Source organism: Podarcis raffonei, chromosome 13 (assembly GCF_027172205.1).
Source record: "Podarcis raffonei isolate rPodRaf1 chromosome 13, rPodRaf1.pri, whole genome shotgun sequence".
Classification (NCBI taxonomy): Eukaryota; Metazoa; Chordata; class Lepidosauria; order Squamata; family Lacertidae; genus Podarcis; species Podarcis raffonei.
In genome coordinates this window covers 39,340,591-39,364,037 of record NC_070614.1, presented here as the reverse complement: position 1 = coordinate 39,364,037, position 23,447 = coordinate 39,340,591, and the positions used below count along the sequence as shown (strand labels likewise).

Below are 23,447 nucleotides of genomic sequence, written 5' to 3'. Positions count from 1 at the left end.
TCAGTATGTTATAGAATTTCCCCAACCTGGTGTCCTCCAGATCCTTTAAAACACCAAAATAGTGTCTGATCTCAGAAGCCAAGCAGCGTCTGTCCTAGGAAATACAGTGGTACCTCAGGTTACATACGCTTCAGGTTACATACACTTTAGGTTAAAGACTCCGCTAACCCAGAAATAGTGCTTCAGGTTAAGAACTTTGCTTCAGGATGAGAACAGAAATTGTGCTTTGGCGGCAGCGGGAGGCCCTACTAGCTGAAGTGGTGCTTCAGGTTAAGAACAGCTTCAGGTTAAGAACGGACATCCAGAACAAATTAAGTACTTAACCCGAGGTACCACTGTACTTGGAAAGAGCCAGTGTGGTGAAGCGGTTACAGTGTCGGACTAGGACTTAGGAGGCCAGGGTTCAAATGTCCATTTGGCTCACGAAGCTCGCTGGGTGAGCTTGGCCCAGTCACTGCCTCTCTGCCTAACCTACCTCACAAGGGGAAAGCCATGTACACCCCCTTGAGCTCCTTGGATAAAAAAGTGAGTTGTAAATGCAATAAATAAGAACTCCCGTCAGACCCAGGCAGTTTGATGGAGCTGTAGTCCAGAACATCTAGGTGGCACCAACGCAGGGAAAGACTGATTTAGAGGCACGATTTGTGTGGCACACCATACACAAATTACGTCTGCACGTACACAACCCCTTGATATAAGGTGAAAAGTCATCTTGCTGATCTGTAGTCGTGTTTTTGTCATTACTTTCCCCAAAATCCCTCTGTGATCCACGGACATCTTAACCCATGTTTATCTCTAGATAGAAATTATTCTTTCTAGGTGGCAGGGAAATGTTAGAATCATAATACCATCATCACTGTTGGTCATTTAGTTCAAGAGCAGGATCTTGCTCAGGACACAATCTGCAAATGCAGGATACCACCTCAGCATCCTTGACATTTGGATGTCCAGCCTCAGCTTCCAAAACTCCCCAGTCCATTCCACTATTGAACAGCTCCTACCATTAAGAAAACTTCCCCTGATATTTTAGCTGCTTGTACCCATTGGTTTGAGCCCTGCCCTAGGCACCTATTGTGTCTCCCTGGGTCTGGCCTGGGTGTTCTCTCTGCTAAACAGGCCAGGGCAATGTCAACTCTTCCTTGCAGGACTTGGCTGAAGTTCCAAAAGCCCTGTAGCAGCCAAATTCACCCGCCCATGAGGAAGCATCTAGTTGTGTTGACACTTGCTCTGCAGCTCACCCTGAGGCACTGCTTATATAATGTAAAATGAGACAGCCTTCCCCCGCCCCCTTCATCATCTGATGAATTTGGGAAGATGTAACTTCTGTCCACTTCATAGCAGAGATACATCTGCTAGAAAAACAGAGGGGCTCTTGGTCTGCCAGCCAGCTGCTTTGCAGCTGGTGTAGCCACTGCCTCCTCTTCCAGTAATAATTTGAGGTGGGGTTTGTGTGATAATTCCCAGTTCTAATTGGTTGTGTAGCTCTAACTGTAGACTTGAAGAGCCTGACATGTCCCTTAAATAATCTTAAGGCCTGTCTCCTCCCCAGGCCCTAAATATCAGGAATCCACTTCCTTTAGCTGAGTTGGTCCACCACACCCGTTGCTTTTAAAAAGATTTCATAATCCTAGAATCATACTGTGGAAAGGGACCCTAGAGGTCAACGATAGCACCCTACACAACTCAGTGCAGGGTGTGTTAATGCAGGATGCACCCCCAACTGATGTCTGCCAGCCCCGCTCTTAAAATATTTCCAGTAAACGAGAGTCTGCCATCTCCTCAGGTCCTGCTCTGAAATGGATCGCACCATCTTTCTGTAATCTAAACAGCAAGTTGCATATACAGTGGTACCTCGGTTTAAGTACTTAATTCGTTCCGGAGGTCCGTACTTAACCTGAAACTGTTCTTAACCTGAAGCATCACTTTAGCTAATGGGGCCTCCTGCTGCCGCTGCGCCGCCGGAGCCCGATTTCTGTTCTTATCCTGAAGCAAAGTTCTTAACCTGAAGCACTATTTCTGGGTTAGCGGAGTCTGTAACCTGAAGCGTATGTAACCCGAGGCACCACTGTACCTCTCGTTTTTTTCAAAAAAGAAAAACAAACCCCTTTTGGTATTGAGTTGTTGTTCCTGCAGGGGGGCAGCAGATGGCGCTGGGAGACTTAAGGTCCTGGGGTAGGGGCAGAAATGGGAAACCCAACAGAAGCTTTAAAATGCAAGCCAGCAGCAGGAGAAAATTGGGGGGGGGATCACCCAAGATGGAGGGTGGAAGTTGCCTCCTTTAGCCTTCTCCTTGGGAAAGGGAGGAGGGGGCTGGATACAGCTCACGGGTTGAGGCGGAGAGCCGAAATATATTCTAAATCTTAGGGGTTGCTTGCAGTCTGCACCACCGCCAGTGCAGGGCTGCAGGGAAGTGGGTCAAAACCGGGCTTTCGGGCAGAGAGGAGGATAGCATGCATGTGTGGGGATGGTTGCTTGGTTGGGACTGAGCCACACTGGGGGAGGGGGTATCGCACAGGTCTCTCAGCCCCGGGCCCCGTGACACCCTTGCTGTTCCTTGCTCTGCAGGGAATGTCAGAGGCCTCGTGTTTCACATTCCCAGACCCCAAGGCCTATATTTAGGCTGCCCTGCGAAAGGCCAGGGGTCGGGGAGAAGGTTAGCGCGGCCCCTCCCTCCCGCTCCGGCTCCCTTCTTATACAGCCCGGCCCCCGGTTTTGCCTCTGCCAGTCACCCAGCACCCAACGGAGCCGTCGTGTCTTGCCAGAACCCCCGCTACACCCACGGTATCTGAAAGATGGGAGGGAAAGGAGGGGGCTGGGGAGGGGGGGCGGGAGTTGGGAGAAGGGGCTGTTGAGAGGCAAATCTGGTCGGTCGCTGCTAGGAAAGGGCCCAAGATGCTGCCTGCATGAGATTGTGGGAAGATTTCAAGGGAGATAGGATGTGGGGCTCAGTAGGAGTGCAGTGGGTGGCCTTAGCGGGAAACAACGTCTATAGCTCAGTTAGTTACAGTGTGGTGCTGATAACGCCAAGGTTGCATGTTTGATTCCCAAATGGGACATGTGCATATTCCTGCACTGCAGAGGGTTGGACTAGATGATCCTCAGGGTCCCTTCCAACTCTGCAATTCTATTATTCCATCTCTGTGAATGACAAAGTATGCTATTTGTGGATGTTGTTTCAAGGGTGTATCCTTTTGTTTAAAACAGACAAAACCCTCTGCCTGTTCTGAGTTTATGAACAGTAGATTTCTCCTTTAAAAGGGGGGGGGAGCAACATCACTGAGCCTGTCTGTCTCTGATCTCCCCCCCCCCTTTTAAATCCTGTCTCTGTTCTCTTCCCATCACCCCCTTTATCATTTATTTATTACATAATTGATGGGGCCTCCCTAAACCTTGAATCTTGTTTTCACACATCTAGTTACTCCATGTAAGACCAAAGGGACTCCAGCTATATTATCTAACACGGCTGTTTCCTTTGAATGCTGCAATGACTTGCAAAAGTCTTGCACAGTTGCTGATTGTTTGAGGAAGTAACGCTCACATAATCCCATGGTATCTGGGACACAGGAACAGAAAGTATGTGTGTGTGTCTGTCTCAATCCTTCTGTCCCTGGTGCTTGCCCAATCCACCGCTCCAGGGTTTGGGTGTGTGTGTGTGTTGTACCTTCCAGTATTTGTCTTCTAAGCAAGCCTGTGGCCTCACTTTGCCTGGACCTCTATTGCTCCTTGGCTCATTCTTTGCTCCTCCTTAACCTGCTTCCATCTCTTGTCTTATCTAAGGGAGCTTTCATTTCTTTTCTTCCAAATGATGCTTTCAATCAGGTCGTGCAATCCCTGCATCTGCAACTCAGATGTAAAGCCTACATTGAATGGAATGTATACTTTGATTTTAAAAGCCCCGCCTGCTGCTTTCTATCCTGCATGAAAAGGATACCCTTGTCCACATTACTGAACATTACTTGTGAAAACCCTCTTCCACATAAGGTGGTCTGGACAGGGTGTGTATGGTAGATCATTGTGGGCACTAAATGGGTTACAGTTTGCCGACTTGCAGTTTGCCGACTAGTGATCTGGCATTTTTTTAAAAAGGGCTGCAGTCGTTTCTTGGAAGGATCTGCCTTGCTTCTGCTTATTTGTTGTGAAGGGCCTGGGGGCACGCAGTCAAGCTACTTCCTTTGTTGCTCTCCTCCCCCCCACTGCCACTTCTTTGGGGAGCAAGAGTTTCCAGAGGTGGGTAGCTGGGTTAATGTGTTGCAGAAAAAAAATCAATTAATAGTCTTATGGCACTTTGAAGACTTAACAGATTTATTGTAACATAAGCTTTTGTGGACAAGAGTCCACACCATCCACCAGAGGAAATGGATTTAAGTCCATGAAAGTTGCCACAATAAATCTGCAGCGAGGCTCTTTGATATTTGAGATGGGGAAGGCAGAGCTATAATGCTCTTAACAGTTGCCGGCGGAGCAGAAATTTTAGTAGGCTAAACTTTCTTTAGCATGAAGATGAAGAGGGGAAAAGCTTCACCCCCTACACTTCTGCACTGGAAGCCCGGTGGCAGTACTGATTATTATTCAAAAGGCTTGTGTACTGCACAGTCGTCTCTCAAAGCGGCTTGCCATCCATACCGTTCATTAAAACAGCCAACAATGAACATCTATTGCCATTCAGCAATCGTTTCAAAAAGACAGGGAGCCTTCACCACCTTCTTCCTGGAGCCTAGACACCTCTTCCTATACCCTCCTTGTTAACATTTCGGGGCTTGGTCATTTTGGCGTTGTGGATGAGCAGCTGTTCGACTGCATTGTCCTTTAAAGGCTGGCTGATCTAAGACTCTGCAGAAACTTTATAGGGGGCGAGTGGCTGTGATAGTTGTGGTGAGAAGGGGTTGGTCTTACTGGCCCTGCAGAGGTGGAGCAAACAGTATTAACTGCTGCGGGTAGGCCTCCCCCCCCCCCGCCACCTCCTCACTCTGTTGTCCCCTTTAAGGCAGTGCATGAGAAATCCGGGAAACGCTTCACCTGTTGAATGGGTGCCTGACCTGCTATTTAATTAAAAAGGCCGGGCAGCTTCCGGTGTAAATCACTTTGTTGATTAACTGCTCGCTATGACTGTGCGTTTTGGAAACGTAAAAAAAGAGTAATGGAGATATATTTTTTAAAAAGAGACAGGGACGTTCTCCTCAGGGAGGGGGAAGAGGTCAGGAGGCAACCTTACTGGAAAAGCGTTGGGATCGGGTGGGGTGAAAGAAATCGGCGCATGAGGAAGAGGGATCTGAACGGATGGTGACCTTTCTGCCGTTCAAGCCGCGCGTACGTTCAGTCCTGGCAGGGAAGCCCCCAATCAGCCAACCCTGTTTATAGTCGCCAGTCAGGTCCGAATGGGGGGAGGGGGAGGGGCGCCTCTCTCGTACCCCCTGCCGCCTGCTACGTGCTTTCCTGCACAGAGACCAGTGACTCAGCTATTACCGTAATCACCCCAAGAGAAGCCCAGTTTGGATTCTGACCAGGGCTAAGAAGAAGGTTCTGGACTTCGGATTGGGAAGCCAAGGCAAAGGGGCGACGGCGGGGGGGGGGCCGGTGTTGCAGCATTCCCATGTTACACTGACCCCACAGGTGCCTGGCCTTTTCGCTCCTCTCATCAATCAAACAGCAGCTGCCTCTCACATCCCAGCCGCTGGGGTGTTATATAACCCACGGTGCTCCCCTGGCAGTTCCTTGCTCAGTGCAAAAAAACCGACAACAGCCCAGTTTTGCACCCCAGCCCACATCTTGGATGTGCATAAGCGCCCAGCTTTTTTCTCTGGGTTATTGAATCTCTCCTGGTTCATTACAAGTGCAGTAATTGCACGGGGAAATCTGTCCTACAACTGAAACAAACAAGCCGAAATGCACTGTTCTCCTTAAAACATGGATCAGTGGCACTTTGAATTGCAACTAGCATTTTTTATTAAATTTATCCCTCCCCTTTTTACAAGAAAAAAGGTCTCAAAGCAACTGATAGCAAGTTTAAAATGCAAAGATGACATAAAATAGCCCAAAGCTACATGGTACTAAAAGTTTACATCCACCAGCAACCAATAACAGAAAAATAACATCTGCCCATCCCAAAATGCAGACACCATGAACAGGCCAAAAATCAAGCCACAGCAAGATCCAAATGCTTGGGAAAACTGGAATGTATCTGTCTGGTGCCTAAAATCTTACAAGACAGATGCCAAAGGAACCTCCTTATCTGGCTCTCTAAATTGCAAGGGTGTTGGCGCCAGAGAATGTCAGATGGGACGAATGTTTGGCTCCTAACACCAGAAAGGTTGAGGCTCATCCCAGTGTGGTCTTGAGCAAAAGGCATTCTGCGCTTGCTCTGATGCACCCCTATTTATGAGTTTACAGGACTAAGAAGAGTGAAACCAGGTTCTGGGAAGGTGCCCTGAATTGGGTTAAGCTCTGGGCAGAATTCAAAGTGGTTCAGAAAATTTTGGGTTTATATGTTTTGCTTTTTTAAAAAACTATTGGACAGCTGGACTGTTTCGGTGGCCAGGTTTTGAGTCAGTATTACAATTCTTCCTCCCCGCCCCCAATCTCAGTTAGCCACCTATGACATCTTTACCCCAATGCACAGCTTGTAGGCCAATAAAGCACTGACAGGATCACAACTCCAGAACCCAGATGCTTGGTCTTGTCAAAGAAATCTCTGTTGTCCCTATACTGATAAAGCCACCAGTTTTGACCCTGGAGCTTTTATGGGGAGTTCAGAATCTTCGCCATCAGCTGTTGTTGCTTCTGATCTTTTAGTACTGTAATCCCTTATCCTGGATTTAAAGGCAACGTTTTGCAGTCGCCTGTGGCTACGGCCAGCAAATATTTGTCCTTTCAAACGGGTCCTACTCGCTTGCAAATGTGCTTAGGCTTGCAGCCTTTCCCCGTTATAGAAGCTGCCCTTTCGCTTGTGAAAATTCCTTTCTGCGGGGCCACCGGTTCCATCTTATCGCTCCCACTCCGATTCTCTCTCTTGCACAATCAGTCCCATGCCCAGGCCTCTCCCTCTTTTCCGCAGCTCAAGCCCAACACTCACGGGGGTGAGGGGATCCAGAAATAGCAGCGTGTCCTTCAGAAAAGGACAGAGGAGCTGGAGGAGCGGGGATCAGGTGTCCCCTTGAAAGGTCATCGCTGAAACTAGAGTCTGGCAGAGGATGCAAAGGGGGGGAAAGACCTATGGAGCCCGATTTGGCTTCCTTTTCCATCTCCCAGGAAGATGGGGCAACGCCCTCGGTCCTCAACAACATTTTATCCCTTCGTGCTCTTTAAACGAGCAGGTTAAAAAGTGCATGTGCCCTTTTAGGGTATGCAGTGAATGCGCCTAGCTTATGGAGGTTTCTAATCTAATCGCAAATAAGAAAACGTGATTTTCCTCCTAAGCACACGCTGGGGTTCTGCAGCACGGTCGGCCACGGGAATGAAACCTCTTATTTCTACGCGTAGGACTCAGTCGAGTGGAGCAGAGTTCGTCCACGCTTATCTCCGTTTCCTTATATTTAAATAAATACCTTCGCCGCTATTAGGGGGTGGGAGAGCTTGGGCCCTTTAAGTCTCCTCCCTCCCCACTCCTCAATGAGTCAATTTCACACCCTTTTCCGCCTTGCCCTGCTACATGACGTTCGATCCTGGAACGCGGAGCTTCTTTTGAGCATTCGATTCGAACGCTTCACTTTGCTCGCGCCCATCCCGGCTCCTGTTTGCTGCTGCTAAGGAAGAAGGCAGGTTTGACCCCCCCCCCCATTTTCTTACGCACTCATTCCTCCAAGGAGAACGAGTGGCGAACCCTTCCTCTTTGCAGATTAGGATTTCGTGGGGGGGGGGGCGAGTAAAGAAAAAAATAAGGAATGGCCGCATGATCAGTTGCGGATATTCTCTACCCGCCGCCGCCGCGGTTTATATAATATGGGGATCGGACTTGGAGATAGATAAGATGGAGACGGTAAAACGTGGGGTGGAGTGGGGGAAGGGAGGAGGAAGTCCCGGTGGGGGAAGAAACGCAGCATTTGAAATCACGTGGTGAAGCTTAATGTACAACTGTTGCAGAGGAGGAAAGAAAACAGGACAGCCCCCCCCCAAAAAACTACAGTAAGCGTAAATATTCCTCACTCCTTCCCTCACACTTTCCAGTTTTTTCCCCTGCAATTGGACTCGCATTGCAAAGGTGCTGCATCTGATGGGGTAGCTAATATCAGGGGGGAAACTCAGAGCATGGCAAGGATTCGGAAAAACTGGGGGGTGAGAACTGGGGTTCTCTTGAGGAACAGGGTAAACGGCTATTTCCTCTGTCCTTGAAACGCCCTTGGTATCTGCTAGCCATCACCTGCTGGAGCCTTTCCTTCTTCTTTCAAATATGGCTTTAATCTGGGCATCCCCTTTGACCTTAGTGGGAATCCTCCGGTTTCCATAGCAACAGGGAGGAGCAGAATTCTCTCCCGCCCTCCTGGCCAGTCTCTGTACAGACACGAAGGTCCTTGTTGTGGGTGTCTCCTTCAGATACAGGACTGAGCAGGCAGAAAAGAGGAAGGCAAGTCTGCAGGGCGCCCAGAGACTGCGTTGCCAGGCTTGTATTAACACTTCTTTGCCTTCTCCAGTTTAGCCGTTCAAGATGCCTCACCAATACCCAGCCTTGACACCCGAGCAGAAGAAGGAGCTGTCAGACATTGCCCACCGCATTGTGGCCAAGGGCAAAGGCATCCTTGCTGCTGATGAATCCACCGGTAAGGGACGGAGAGCTGCTGGGTGGGGAGGAAGAGCCAGGAATGTGGAATCAAAAAAGGGCTGCAGCGCCTTCCTTTTAATGTAACAACTGTTTGCTTCATCCTCTCCTCTGCCTCCTAGGCAGCATTGCCAAGCGCCTGCAGTCCATCGGCGCCGAGAACACCGAAGAAAACCGTCGCTTCTACAGGCAGCTGCTCTTCACCGCTGATGACCGGGTCAACCCCTGCATTGGTGGAGTCATCCTCTTCCATGAGACCATGTACCAGAAAGCCGATGATGGCCGCCAGTTCACCCAGGTCATTAAGGACAAGGGCGGCGTTGTTGGCATCAAGGTAAGCGACGTGCGTGGCAAGTGATAAGTCTGAAATGCCTGAGCCCACCATGCTTGGTGCCCTGGGAGGTAGGCCGGTTCCAGTATTCTGGTGACGCACGACCTTGAAGGCTGCATGACCTTGCAAAAAAACAACAACAAACCACCACAACGCAGGAAAAAATGCTCCGACTTGAAGGCACCGCCCACTTTTTAAAAAATCTGTTTGCAGAAGGGCTTGCTAACTGATTGAGCTAGCATCTGAGCAAACCTTAAAGAAAATTCATATTTTCTTTAAATTTAGATAACCTCTCCACATGTCACAAGAGACATCATTTTAGGAGAGGCATTCTCTCCTGTGTGTGAGAGGGGCAGTTGTAAGCAATAGAAAATTATTCATTTTTTAAAATAAAAAAGTCTGCCTACTTGATGGTTTATTTAGAAAATGTATAGTGGTGCTTTCTCCTTCCTTGCTCAGAGTAGTTTACAAATACGAAAGGAAAAGAGTGGTCTGGCCATTAACACTAATTACCAAACTAAGAACAGCAGCCAAAAAACACACAAAGAACTTCATCACGGCACTTGTGATCAATGCACTAAGCAGCAATAGGGAAAAGCTTGTTTAAAAAGGAATGTTTTCAGTCACTGGAATGCAGACAGAGGGAGACTGCCTAGCCTCATGGGGCAGAGAGTTCCACATATGGGGCTGGGGGCACAGAGAAAGCCACCTTGGGCACTGCTACCTCTCTTGCCTCAAGAAGACAGACTATAGTCCTACTGCATAAATGTGGATATGCTTAGATGGGAACTAATCTTAAGGGGATGAAAGCATTGGAGACCACAGGGTCATCTGGATTCCTCTATTGCCTCCTTCCCTCCAAATCACGGCCAGATATTTTGAATCCCAGCTACCTATTCACTAAGGAAACAAAAATCTTGGTCTAAACAACTTGCATATGGCCTACAGACTATTGAGTTGGGCCAACAAGTTGATGAGCAGGAGCCACTATTTATGTTGTTTGTTTCTGGATGAATGACTTGATAGGACGAGATGTGTAGCTCAGTGGAAAGAAACGTGCCATGAAGCAAGCCAAAGGCTTAACAGACTTCTCTGCTTCGCTTTCCTCCCTGCAGGTTGACAAAGGTGTTGTGCCTCTTGCTGGGACTAACGGAGAGACTACTACCCAGGGTGAGTCTAGATCTCTGTGTGTTTGTAGGGGGAGTTGCGAAGGGAAGCCAATCTAGCCTGGAGCTAAGAGAAGCAGCTGGGTTTGACGGCATCCGCCCTTAACCCCCCCTTTTACCTGTGCAGGTCTGGATGGCTTGTCTGAACGCTGTGCCCAGTACAAGAAGGATGGCGCTGACTTTGCCAAGTGGCGCTGCGTCTTGAAGATCACTCCAACCACCCCTTCCCACCTGGCCATCATTGAGAACGCCAATGTGCTGGCTCGCTACGCCAGCATCTGCCAGGCGGTGAGTGCCAGCAGGCATTGAGGGGAAAGGGGGCATTCATCAACATCTACTGAAGCACTAAGCAGTTTCTAGAAAGACCCGCTTATTTTCTGTTTTTTGGATGCTGGAAGAAGGTTGAGTCATCAGGTTATGAGCAGCTCATGGATCGTTTTATGACGGTCCGGACAGTTGGCATTAGGATTGTTTATCTGCTCTGTATCGCTGTTTATATATTTTAAAAAGGGATTTGTAACCAAGCCTGAGGTTGTTAGATGGCGGGTGGGATGGAAGTACACCAAATAAACAAACAAACAAACGGATGGAGCAGTGGTCTGACTCTGTAGGGCAGTTCTTTGAATCTGCCTTGCAGCTTGGCAGTCAGAGCGCATCTCAAGATGGTAGTGTCGAAATGGCAGTTTTGTCCTCTTCGCCAAATACCGCTCTGGGAAATTTCCCAAGGACATGCAGTGCCCTTATTTTGCAAATGGGTGGAGGCAGTCTTCTGCAACTGCAGTACCCGTCTGCTGCTACAAGAGGGCAGCAAGGAATTTGGTAGGTTAGACATGTGGCTTCCCCTCCTGGGTGGAATTTCCAGCTCTGATGTACTTGAACTAGGAAGGAGTTCCACATACTCAGTAGCTGCTGAAACATCGAGGTGGAGCCCTCAATTAGAGCCTAAGTTGCATCTAACTAGATTAGGCATGTGATCAAATGTCCTTCTTGCAACTTGGAATTCTTACTGTGTTTTGATTTAGCTCTGTTTTTTTCTGTGGGATCTTAACTATCCATCTCCCCTGTCTCTCAACTCCAGAACGGGATTGTCCCCATTGTGGAACCCGAAATCCTCCCTGACGGTGACCATGACCTCAAGCGCTGCCAGTATGTGACTGAAAAGGTGAGGTGGACGTGGAGGGAGGCGCTTGATTGACACAAGTTGGTGTGGGCTGCCTTTTGCCTTTTTTTGCCTCTGCCGTGGAAGGAAAGGAGAAGGACCTCAGAAGAACTTCCCAGCACTGACCTCCTGCTCCTTCTGCCATGCCTAGGTTCTGGCTGCCGTGTACAAAGCCCTGAGCGACCACCACATCTACCTGGAGGGGACCCTGCTCAAGCCAAACATGGTGACTGCTGGTCACGCTTGCACCCAGAAATACACCAATGAGGAAATTGCCATGGCAACCGTCACCGCCCTGCGGCGCACTGTGCCCCCAGCAGTTACTGGTAAGCGAACGGGACCCCGAAGACCTGTTCCTTCCTGCCCCACAAAAAATATGTGGCAGCCCTCAACAATTTACACTGCAGTAATATATAGAGCCCATCCCTACAGGACAGTTGCTGGTATCTGTTCAATAGTGGAGTTATCATTCTAATGGTTACAGAGTTGCCACCATAGTTTGTTACGGTCGTACCTCCGCTTACGTATCCCTCCAGTTATGTAAACTTCGGGATACGTAAGCGGCAAACCTGGAAGCATATTTCCGGGTTTTTGCCGCATGCGCAGAAGCGGTCCCTCCAGTTGCAGAAAGCTTGGGATCCGACCAGAGCTCCAGAACGGATCCTGTCCACAACCGGAGGTACCACTGTATTTGTTCAAGGAAACTCCTTTAGCTTTTGCCTGGAGAGCTTCCTGTAGTTGGGACATTGTCCCACCCCACCAACTTTTTTGAAAAAGATGATGTGCTAGACAAACCTGTTTTTGTGTGTGAAGGGACAAGTGGTGATTCAGGAGGCAGAACTGGGGTGTGTGTGGATATAATACCCTTTATTTCTAACATTTTCTGCAATCAAACTCTTCTTCTCCCCCCTCCCCCTTCAATTCTGCATTTCTCAGATATTAAACCCTTCCTTCCTTACCAGCTGCTAACTGTATTGTCTTGCCGCAGGTATCACTTTCCTGTCTGGTGGCCAGAGTGAGGAAGAAGCCACCATCAACCTGAATGCCATCAACAACTGCCCCCTGCACAAGCCATGGGCCCTGACCTTCTCCTATGGCCGTGCCCTGCAAGCCTCTGCCCTCAAGGCCTGGAGTGGCAAGAAAGAGAACCTCAAGAATGCTCAGGAAGAATACATCAAGCGCGCTTTGGTACGTATTGCCGGGGCCCCGGTCGTCCTTGGGAGTGGGATCTAGCAGGTCAAGGCAAGGGGCTGGGTAGCCACTGGACAGCAGCAACTCCTTTAAGAAGATGCTCAGGGGTTGGGTATGTGCAGCGATCATCTCCCCAAAAGCTGCCCTTTGGAAGACATGTATTATTAGTAAGAGGATCAAATGCAACAAATCTGGATGGGTGCAAATAGCAGAAAAACTAAAAGCAACGTTGGTGGGGAACAGGAAGGGGTCTGAGGTGTGTCTTTGAAAAATAAACAAATTAACTGGTCACACATTGCATTGAGAGTCAGGGTTCCCAGGTTCTGTTCGCCCAACCTTTTGGTGGCAAAAGGTAGGGCTATGGGCGAGGTGGCAGGGGGTTGCAATTGTCAAAGTTACGGGTAAAGTGACGCTGGGAATCAGGATTCCTTGGTGTTTCCTCCTGGTAGGGGACAGGAGTTTTGTGTGTCAGGAAAAGGGGCCTAATTTATGTTGTGGCTGTGATCCTAATAAGGAGGATGTGCGAAGTGTAGCTTTTCTTTTTAAAGAGGAAAGCAGTTCCAACATCTCTTCTCACTCCCCCCTCTTGTTTTACACAGGCCAACAGCCTTGCCTGCCAGGGCAAATATGTTCCATCTGGAAAAGGCGGAGCCGCTGCCAGCGAGTCCCTCTTTGTCTCCAATCATGCTTATTAAAATCAGAGGCCTGGCTGCGCTCTTTTGTTGTTACATTGTGCCTGTGGTGTCTCTTGTTCTGTTTCTTGCCCTGCCCTGCTCCCTCTCTGCCAGCTTCTATAGCAGGGAAAGGTGGACATCTTTGCCTTGCCTTGAAAGAACCCAGAAGCCTTGGCTTCTTCCTTCCCCTTGATCCACCTCCCCACCGCCACCTCTGTATGCCTTGTGTGTGTGTGTGATGTCCCGCTTTTCCTTCTGGTGACCGACGACACTCCTGGTCCGTGGCCATAACACCGAAATGTCTCCGGAGCTGGGACGACGCCTGACTCGCGGACTTCTAGAAATAAAAGAGAATCTATTTAAACATTGCCAGGGTCTCTGTTGTTCTTCCTTTCCCACCGCAGAGTTCTAGATGGAAAGTTTCATACACACCGTACCAAAAGATGTACAAGGAGCTGCATTGGGCTTATGTCCTATTTTGCCAATTGTTGTTGACTCCAGGGATAGCCAGTGAATGCAGTGCCTTCAATATGTTGTGGACTGCAGCTCCCATCATAAGGACATAAGAAGCGCCTGCTGGTTCAGGCCAGTGGCCCCCCTGATCCAACATCCTGTTCTCAGTGGCCACCCAGATGCCTGTAGGAACCCAGCAAGCAGAACCCCAGAGCACAAGAGCACTCTTCCCTCCTGTGCTTTCCAGCAAGTGGTATTTAGAAGCATTTTCTGCCTCCAACCATTGAGGCAGATTATAGCAGTTAGTAGCCATTGATAGCCCTACTCTCCCTGACCATTGACCATGCTGGCCAGGGTTGATCATAGAATCATAGAATCAAAGAATCATAGAGTTGGAAGAGACCACAAGGGCCATCGAGTCCAACCCCCTGCCAAGCAGGAAACACCATCAGAGCACTCCTGACATATGGTTGTCAAGCCTCTGCTTAAAGACCTCCAAAGAAGGAGACTCCACCACACTCCTTGGCAGCAAATTCCACTGTCGAACAGCTCTTACTGTCAGGAAGTTCTTCCTAATGTTTAGGTGGAATCTTCTTTCTTGTAGTTTGGATCCATTGCTCCGTGTCCGCTTCTCTGGAGCAGCAGATGGTGGTCTCCAGGTGTTTTGGACAAATACTCTCCATGTTGAGTGGCAGATTGTGTTCCCCACACCTTGCCCTTCTTTTTGAGAGTCTTCGAAGCCAGGGGCTTTAATCTCTTCTATATAGCTGTTCAGCTATGCTTCTTCCACTTAAATGACCTAGCTATCAAAGTGTGTGTCTCCATCTTCCCCAGAAAAGTGTTGAGCGAAATAGTGGTGAAGACTGTAGATCATGGGAAGTAACATCAAGGTCTTTGCTGGTTAGCTTTTCTTAGAAGAAGCCACATTAGTTTTTATTCACTACTGCACAGAAAATTGTTTCTGATCATGGATAGTTTGAGGAATTAATATGGGATGTAGAGCTGGAATCATCTGAATGCTATTTAGATTACTGCTAATAATTCCTGTAATATTTGGGAAGTGTGGATTACAGAAGATCTTTTGGTTTGAGAAAAACCTAGCATATTAACCTGGTAATTCCATTGCAGATTGGCTAGAGGCCTATAGAATAGGAATATCACATGCAAAAGGAACTTGAAAATAAGGGTATACAGTACTGCAATGCTTTTAGTTAACCATTGTACTACATAGAACACAGCCCAATTTGCAATGAAATGGAAGGGAAAATGGATAGGATAGTCTTTAAGTGAGACAGGATTGATAAGATGTCTATCTTTTTTAGTGGCTTGACCATAAACTCAATTGGGTGTGCTAACGACCCCCAACCCTGTAACTCTAGGTTTTGAAAAATGTTGGATATAGAACAAAGGGACAGTCATCAGCTTGGGCTATCCTCAGTAAATGCACAAATCAGGCTTTCGTGTGGTCTTGTAGTATTTCACAGTTCAAACTTAGCATAATGAGGGAAGCCATCATTTCCCAAGTGTGGGCTATTTTGGAGTCATGGACTATGTACTTGGAAAGGGTGGTGGTTTCCTATTTCCCATTCAGCTAGGAAAATGCTCAATTGTTTCAAAGCACAAGTGCTAAGGGATGGAAGGTGCTGACAAATCTCTGGATTCAGCCAGAATAACAATCAACTTCTGCACAAGTGGATTTGATTTTCTCCGAATATATATGCTGGTCCAGTGTTTGGCTGGATGAGGACAGTACACGAGGGACACAGAAAATATACAGCAGAAAAATAATTATGCACATTTAGAAGGTTGTACATATATCTAAGCTCGATGACTAAGCAGCCCCCTTAAGGCCATAGTTCCGCCCCTTTGGCTGAAACCCTCTGGATCCACGGAACGCAGCGCTGCCTGCCCTGTCTAGACTCTGCTAACTGGCAGCCACTCACACCCCAGGGGCTTCAGACGGAGCTCTTTCCTACAACATAACAGCGTTGGTGGGCGGTAGGGTTGCAAATCATTCCGCTTTGGGAGTGGGGGCACTTTAAAATCCCTTTCCCACCCGCCCCCGCATGGCTCATCACGCCCCTCAACTGAGCCCTCAGAAAGTCAAGAGGCGCATCCTCGCCTCCATTTCAGGAGGCTCCCTTCCTCCAGCAGCTTCCGCCCGTGATACTAGGCCACTTCCAGACCGACATCCTTCTGCCTCCCAAGAGACAGAGACAGACCTTTTGAACTCCAACTCCCATCAGCCCCAGCCGGCAAGGCCGACGGCGACGAATGACGGGGGCTGTAGTTCAGCAGAACCTGAAGTCCCATAAGGTGGCCTCCAGCCACGCTTTCGTTCTCGACCCCCTAGCTACGTGCAAACACCTTGTAAAGTGCTGTCTAACTAATACCATGTTCATATTTAAAAGGGATGCGCGTCAGTTAAATAATAATTGGGGGTGTTATTGGGTTATTGTTCTTATTTTGGTTTTATATATTGTGATTTTTTATGTGAACGCCCTGAGACATTCGGGTATAGGACGGTATATATTCAATAAATAAAATAAAATAAAATAAAATAAGAAGGTTCCCCCCCCCACCATACGATTTCCGTCACTTCCGCCGGAGTGTCAGCGGCGCCTTTTAAACCCCAGCATGGCCGGCATACTTTTTCCGCCCCGCCCCGCCCTTTTCCGTCACATCCGATGAGTCAAGGTCCCGCCCCTTCAAAGGGATAGCGGAGAGAAGCCCCGCCTCACCAGCGCCCGTTCTTGGTCCTAGAAGGAAGCGGAAGTGACGTCCAGCGCCCAGTAGTTGGTGGGAGAGCCGGAAAGAGAGAGGGGGAGGGGCCGGGCCCGGGAGCCGGAGGGAGCCGCGGAGCAGCCGCCACCGTCGCCGCCGCCGCTACCGGGACCCCAGGTAGGCGCCCGGGAGGTGGGGCGTCCGCGGAGGGAGGGGGAGACGTCCTTTCCTTTGGCTCCTGGCCGCGGGCGGGGGCGCCGGGGAAAGTTGGTTGCCATAGAGACAGCAGCCTGTGGGGTCGGGAGGGGGAAGAGGGGAGAGTTGTCACCTGGAGGGAGGCTCTGGGCGCTTTTCACAAGCGAGACGGCCAGAGCTTCCTGGGGGAGCGGGGCAGGTGGGGCCCATGAGGAGGAGGCGGGAGAAAGAGGGGCTTCTCTCCCCTCAAGCTCATGGAGGGGGCAGGCGTCGCTCTGTCTTGGGGGTGTCCAACCTCGTGGAGTGAGGTGTTTTATGTTTTTTCCCCGAAAGGAGGGCTTTTTGGAAAGGGATGGGCGTGGGGTGGAAGGTGGCCCTTCTGAGGGTGCGAGGGAATACAGCAAGTAGCAGCTGGCTGGGTAGGTTTTATTAACTTGCTTTATTTCCTTATATGCAAATTTCCCTTTGCCCTTTTAATGGCGAGTTCAGGGGATATGGGCTCATGTAGAAGCGTGAGGGGGGCAGAGAAGCAAAGATAGGTGCCATGATAGGAAGATCTTAGAGACCTATAGGGTGGCATTGTCATGGTAACAGGAGGTAGTTGGTCATGCTCTGCTCTCTCCTTTGATGTGACTCATCACTCCTTATCTTAAAAAGTTCTGGGTATCATTGGGCAAAGAGATCAGATAGTGAGGTGGAGACCTGGCCTTTTGAATGAGATGGTTGGGTGGAGGCACCTTCTCATTACTGTTGGATAAGAAAGATGGAGAAGGTGGGAACTTTTTCCTAGGAGATAGGAAACACTCACTCTGTTGGTGTTGAAAAGAAGTCCTGGGACACAACATAAAGATTTCACCACCCTCTCCCCTCAGATAACAGAAGTGTGTAGAACAATGATCATTGTTTTTATAACAATGCATTTTATTTTACTGCCTTCCAAATCTATGTATTGCCTTTTCAGTGTATGAGACAGTTTGCATAAATCTTTGGAGAAGCTTGAAAGAGAGTGCCTCTGATACCAACAACCTCATATTATCAGAGGGTCTGAAAGTATAGTCTTTTCCAGCACTTTTTAGTAATACACATATATAAATATAATCCAGCTTGGGTTTAATTCACTTTCTTATTTGTTTTTGTTTTGTTACAGTTTGTGAAGTTTCTTTACAGGTGCTTCAGGGTAGTATAAGGGGTTTACTATATAGATCAGCCTTCCCTAACCTGGTGTCCTCCAGATGTTTTGGTCTCCTATCAGCCCCAGCCTGCTTGACCAGTAGAAATTAATAGTCCAGCAAAATTTGGAGAGCACCAGCTTGGGAAAAGCTGATATAGATTATAAGTCTCTCCCTTACTGATATCCCTTGTGATTCTTCCTACAATAGTAGAAAACAACATAGAGCTGAGGGCCTATTATTTGACTTTTACTCTCATCCTTTTTGATGGAAATATTTTCTGGGTGTATGTGCTCGATTCCTTTTCCGCATTGTCATCAAAGCTGTATGCCTTGGTATTAAATGTTAATTTTTTTAAAAAAAGTTGACTGCAAATTTATTCCTACAAGGGGGCAAGATGGCCGAAATCAGTGACCTTGATCGTCAGATTGAGCAGTTGCGGCGCTGTGAGCTCATCAAGGAGAGCGAGGTCAAAGCCCTCTGTGCCAAGGCCAGGTGAGTGTTGCCTGACATCTATAAGAATACCTGTTCTAAGACTGTAAAATGCAGCCAATTATGGTGTAGAGTGTCTGTGTGAGACACATTTCCTTTTCTTTCTCTGCAGAGAGATCTTGGTGGAAGAAAGCAACGTCCAGAGAGTAGATTCCCCAGTAACAGTGAGTCTTGTTTTTAAGCGAATGTTCATCTGTGTTGGGGACTCAAATGCTGGCAGCAATAACACCTGAACTTTTTATTTTATCCTTTTAAAAAAAATTGCTGTCACAAGGCATTTTACAAATAAGAAACTGAAGCATGCTGCTGATTTAAAAAAATAATACATCCTTTGAAGCAGGTTGAGGGAGGCCAAAGGTGACTTTCCAGGACACTATCTGGCCTTCAGAACTATTCCATATGCCATGTTACTGTGTAATATCCTCATGTGCTTTTGCCTAACTTGGAACGTGTGCTTGAACTGTAATCATGTCTCTTTCCTGGATGGAGATTTGGTGTGTGTCTGCGTAGGTGTACAAACCTCTTGAGTTTTGCCTGACTGGAATGTAGTCTTGTATAAGAGGTACAAGTCACAGCTGTTTCTCCATCCATTTCTGCCTTTGGCCTCATTCCCTACTAGCAGGCAGAAACTGGACACAGGCCAACAGTGGAGTGTGAACAAGGTTCTCCTCTCTTGCCTTAATGAATGAACAGTAACAGAAGAAAAAGAATATCAAAACACAGCACCTGGACTCTTCTGAAAGTCCCAAAGTTCTTTTGAATAAGAGGAATGACAGAGGGAACACATATTTCCCTGGGGGTGTAGTTTCAGGAATGTTTTGCTATCACCAAAAATGCCATGCCCGTGCCAATCTAGCTCTTACTAGTGGGCAGAGAGAAGGGCCTTGGTCTTTCAGATACACTGGACTAGGTATGATAGCAGTAATAGCCACCTTGAGAACATTAAAGAGTTCCATATTCTTTCCAGGTTTGCGGGGATATCCATGGCCAGTTCTATGACCTTAAAGAGCTCTTCAGGGTGAGTACTGCTCAGGCATCCAATTCCTGTGCCCAACTTCAGCTTTCAAGCTCTCCTGGGACAATATATTTACCTGCCCTTTGTTTCTCTCCTGCAGGTGGGTGGAGATGTGCCTGAGACCAACTATCTCTTCATGGGTGACTTTGTCGACCGTGGCTTCTACAGTGTTGAAACATTCTTGCTACTGCTGGCGCTCAAGGTTAGGAATGACCCTTGCCCCTGATGAATCCCAAGGATGCTTTCCTTGTTCTACCTGAATAGAGATGCTGGGAATTCTGGGTTATATAACATTTCCATGTCTGTGGTCTATGCCGGTTTGGTTGTTTTCTCTTACAGGTCCGGTACCCTGACAGGATCACCCTGATCCGTGGCAACCATGAGAGCAGACAGATCACCCAGGTATATGGCTTTTACGATGAGTGCCTGAGGAAATACGGCTCTGTCACCGTTTGGCGCTACTGCACTGAGATCTTTGACTACCTCAGCCTCTCTGCTATCATTGATGGCAAGGTAAGCATGCTGTGTGTGTGTTTATGATGGTAGGAGTATTTGAGAAAGAGTGTGTGCCTAAAAGAACACTTAGGTTTTCTGGTGTGAGAATAGAGTGCAACAGTTAGACTAAAGTGGGAAGGCAACAGCATGAGTTTCAATGTGGTGGGTGGGGAGGTGCTGTTTGGCCCTAGGCTAGAACTTCTACATGCAGCTTTCCAAATGCACGCATTCCTTTTCTGTTGCAGATTTTCTGTGTCCATGGTGGTCTGTCCCCATCCATCCAGACACTGGACCAGATTCGAACGATAGATCGCAAACAGGAGGTTCCTCATGATGGTCCCATGTGTGATCTTCTCTGGTCTGACCCTGAAGGTATATTTGTGTGTGGAGTGGGGTGGTTTTGTGTGTGCGCCATGCATGAAGGAGAAAGGAATCTTTGCGCGTTGGATATGGTTAAGATGGTAATAGTATTTGTTCCAGGAAAAGTTTAATAGGTTAAACAGTATTAGGAGCAGAGCGTACCAGGAAGAGCCGTGTAGCCCAAGTAGAAGAGCGTTGAGCCTTTAATTCTGGCTTAAAATTGCACTGAAACCAAAGGAGGCGGAGTCAGTTACCAAGAGGTCCCCAGCAACTTTGATCTGACCTTGTACTTCCGTGCAAGCTGCTAAAGAGAGATCACAATTGATATGATGGAGTTCTGAGCACTCAGTGGAACTTATTTAATGAATCTGTCCTGTGTTTTTAGCTCTTTATGTTGTAAGTGAATGAATAGGGTCTCACTTATTGGAAGGCAGAGGACGCTATAGTCTCTGTGGGTTTAATGCCCGATAAACTGCACAGTGAGCTAAAGGAATATTTGTTTATTTGTTTTTGTTTTAAAGCTTCTATTTCTTCTACTGCTTAGTGCAGTATTCCAAAAATCTCTAAAACAAGAACCTTTGAGTCTTTGATCTAAAGAAGATCAAGTATTTTGTGCCCCCATCATTTCATCTCACTCTGGTTCTTTTTAAAAGGGTAAAAATGGACATGGAGCAGCCCAAGCGGTGTGGGGTGAGGGCTTTATATGAAATCCTGCCTCTTGGCCAATTGCTGATCAGCTTTGTTCTATAAGTTCATCAAGAGCAGCTGCCCTTTCCCCTAGTTGATAATGCCTGGTACTTGGTTTCCTTTGTGTCGTAAGCCCAGCTTTCCTGTCCTTTGCAGATACCACAGGCTGGGGGGTGAGCCCACGAGGTGCCGGCTACTTATTTGGCAGTGACGTGGTGGCGCAATTCAACGCGGCGAATGACATCGACATGATCTGTCGAGCGCATCAGCTGGTCATGGAGGGGTACAAGTGGCACTTCAACGAAACAGTTCTTACTGTGTGGTCAGCTCCCAACTACTGCTACCGGTGAGGAGACAAAAGGGATGGGTGTGGAATAGGGGGCAGATATGGCAAGCCTAGCACTGTGTGGCATATAGGAGGGATTGCAGGGTCAGTCTGGGTGGAAGGGTGGCATTGATGAAACTGGAGGCATCCCATTGTGACCCTTCTCCTCTGCTCTGCACACAGCTGTGGGAATGTGGCAGCCATCCTGGAACTGGATGAACACCTTCAGAAGGAATTTATTATCTTTGAAGCTGCCCCCCAAGAAACTCGAGGCATCCCGTCTAAGAAGCCTGTTGCGGACTACTTCCTGTGAATGCTTCTTCCATCTCCCCCCACCCTCCCCTCGTGCGGCTTCTGTTTTTCTTGTCCTGGCTGGGGTGGGCAGCCTCTTTGAAGTTTGGCAGGGTTCAGGTCTCTTCTCCCCCCCCCCCGCCCCACTCCATTCCCCTTGCCCAATAAACCCTCAGTTCTGGACCCCTTAGACGGAATTGGCCATCTTTTTCCACTCTACTGAATTCCAGCCAGTCGCTTTACAGTCTCTTCAGGGCTGCCCTAGTTTTTATTCTCCGCCCGAAACACATTTTTGGGACCTCTGGTCATTGAAAAACCTAGAACTCTGTCGATCTCAGATCACTCCAGGCAAAACGGGGGGGAAAGGTCAGCCCAGAAATGGAGAGAAGCTGTAGATCTTCAGAGTTCTATGGTTTCCTAGGGGCGCAGATGACAGCCTCCCAGCCTAGTTCTCTAGCTCATCTGCAGTGCGACTGGAAATTATTTATAGAGGATGTATCAGATGGAGAGAACTGGACTTGGAAATAAAGAGGAAACCAGTGACCAAAGAATATCTGCAACTGTTAGGAGGATGAGGTCTCTGGACTAGTTCTCTGCTTCTACGTCACTTAGGTGCTTCCTGGTTTAACTCTTTTTTAAAACAATTTTTTTTTTTTACTTTTTGGTCAGCTGATCTTTGAACTCTGGTTTTGGTGCCATTCCATAGCATTTAAGCAGAGAATAGGAAGTGCTTCAAACCTTGCTGTGTCTGGTTGCTGGAAGACCTAGAACGCTGGTTTCTTTGCACTTTGGTGTATAGTCTGCTTGAGCTACATGGAATAGATGAACATAGACTGGGAAGTGGTTCCTCTGTGTGCCGCCATATCTCATTCCCACTTTCCTCAAACATTTATTGGCCACTGGAAGGTTAAACTGTCCCCACCTTTTTGCCAGAATTTGCAAAATAAATAAATAAAATTAAAATAAAGTAGACTTTCTGGTCACTGGAGGATGCAAATGCTTTATGAAATCCATTTAAACTTTTTTGTGGTGGATTTATTAAATGTATTATTGGCAAATCTATATCCTGTTTACCCTGCCGCTCCTTCTCCTTGAGCGGGGAGACTGGGACCATATCACGCTAGTTAATTTGACCAATGGGGCGTGTTCTCTGTCTCTCTCCATCCCTCCATATCCTACCCCCTGTGGGGTTGGTGTATCCAAATCCCACCCACCACAGGGTCAAAATCTCCCACCCCCTCCCCTTTATTCCTGTGAAGGGATACTCACATTCAATCCAGATATCTACTTAGAGTTAGAAGGGGACGGTGGAACTTCCTGCCACTTTTCTTACGTCTAGGAGTGCTTTCCCCTCCGATGATCTGTCTCTTGCTCTAATTTTATTTTGTTTTCATTTTGGGTTTTTTCCTATTTACAACTTTTAGATAAAAAAATTCTAATAAAACTAAAAAAAAAATTGACATTTTGTACATTGCGTATTTCTGTGGCCACGTGGTTTGTGAGCAGGGTGCATGTTGAATGCTGCCAGATCCTGGGCAGAAATATCTGTGTAGGTGTCCTCTTTGTCATTCTTTACCTCCCAAACCTGCTTGGCTCCTGCAAAGAGTGGAGGATGAGATGAGCTCCATACGATCACTGTTGGGGAGTGTTTCCACTTCCTTTATTGAGTTGAAGCTGACAGAATATAGGGTCAAGCAATCTTCACGGCCTTCAAACATGCCACAGGGAGAATCTGTCTACCGCGGAGCTTGTTATCTAATATATGATGCTACTACTTCCTACATTTTTTACAAACGAGTTTCTCACTTGATGGTGCTGCTTCTTGAGGCAGGTTGGTGCTACACACACCCATCAATACTTCCTGCCCCAAAACTCTGCTCTGCAACTGAGAACTGCCCCGATTTATTTAACCTGTTTTGGTGAAATGTCTTAAAAGGATCTGCTGAAGCCTTCTGACGTATAACTTTAAAC

At 47.8% G+C, this 23,447-nt stretch overlaps 2 protein-coding genes across 2 annotated transcripts; both read left to right on the top strand.

Annotated features, from left to right (window-relative positions):
• Positions 1–2,664: 2,664 nt before the first annotated feature.
• On the top strand, positions 2,665–13,638 carry ALDOA (aldolase, fructose-bisphosphate A). The gene is made up of 9 exons (XM_053363575.1): positions 2,665–2,781; positions 8,625–8,750; positions 8,872–9,083; positions 10,196–10,250; positions 10,374–10,534; positions 11,325–11,408; positions 11,557–11,731; positions 12,394–12,593; positions 13,196–13,638. The coding sequence occupies exons 2-9, from the start codon at positions 8,639–8,641 to the stop codon at positions 13,289–13,291; spliced, it is 1,095 nt and encodes a 364-aa protein (XP_053219550.1). The 5' UTR covers positions 2,665–2,781; positions 8,625–8,638; the 3' UTR covers positions 13,292–13,638.
• A 2,860-nt stretch (positions 13,639–16,498) lies between these two features.
• On the top strand, positions 16,499–22,936 carry PPP4C (protein phosphatase 4 catalytic subunit). Its single transcript, XM_053363589.1, has 9 exons — positions 16,499–16,624; positions 18,201–18,306; positions 18,416–18,467; positions 19,271–19,321; positions 19,419–19,520; positions 19,658–19,831; positions 20,059–20,185; positions 21,017–21,206; positions 21,369–22,936. The coding sequence occupies exons 2-9, from the start codon at positions 18,209–18,211 to the stop codon at positions 21,496–21,498; spliced, it is 924 nt and encodes a 307-aa protein (XP_053219564.1). The 5' UTR covers positions 16,499–16,624; positions 18,201–18,208; the 3' UTR covers positions 21,499–22,936.
• Positions 22,937–23,447: the final 511 nt, after the last annotated feature.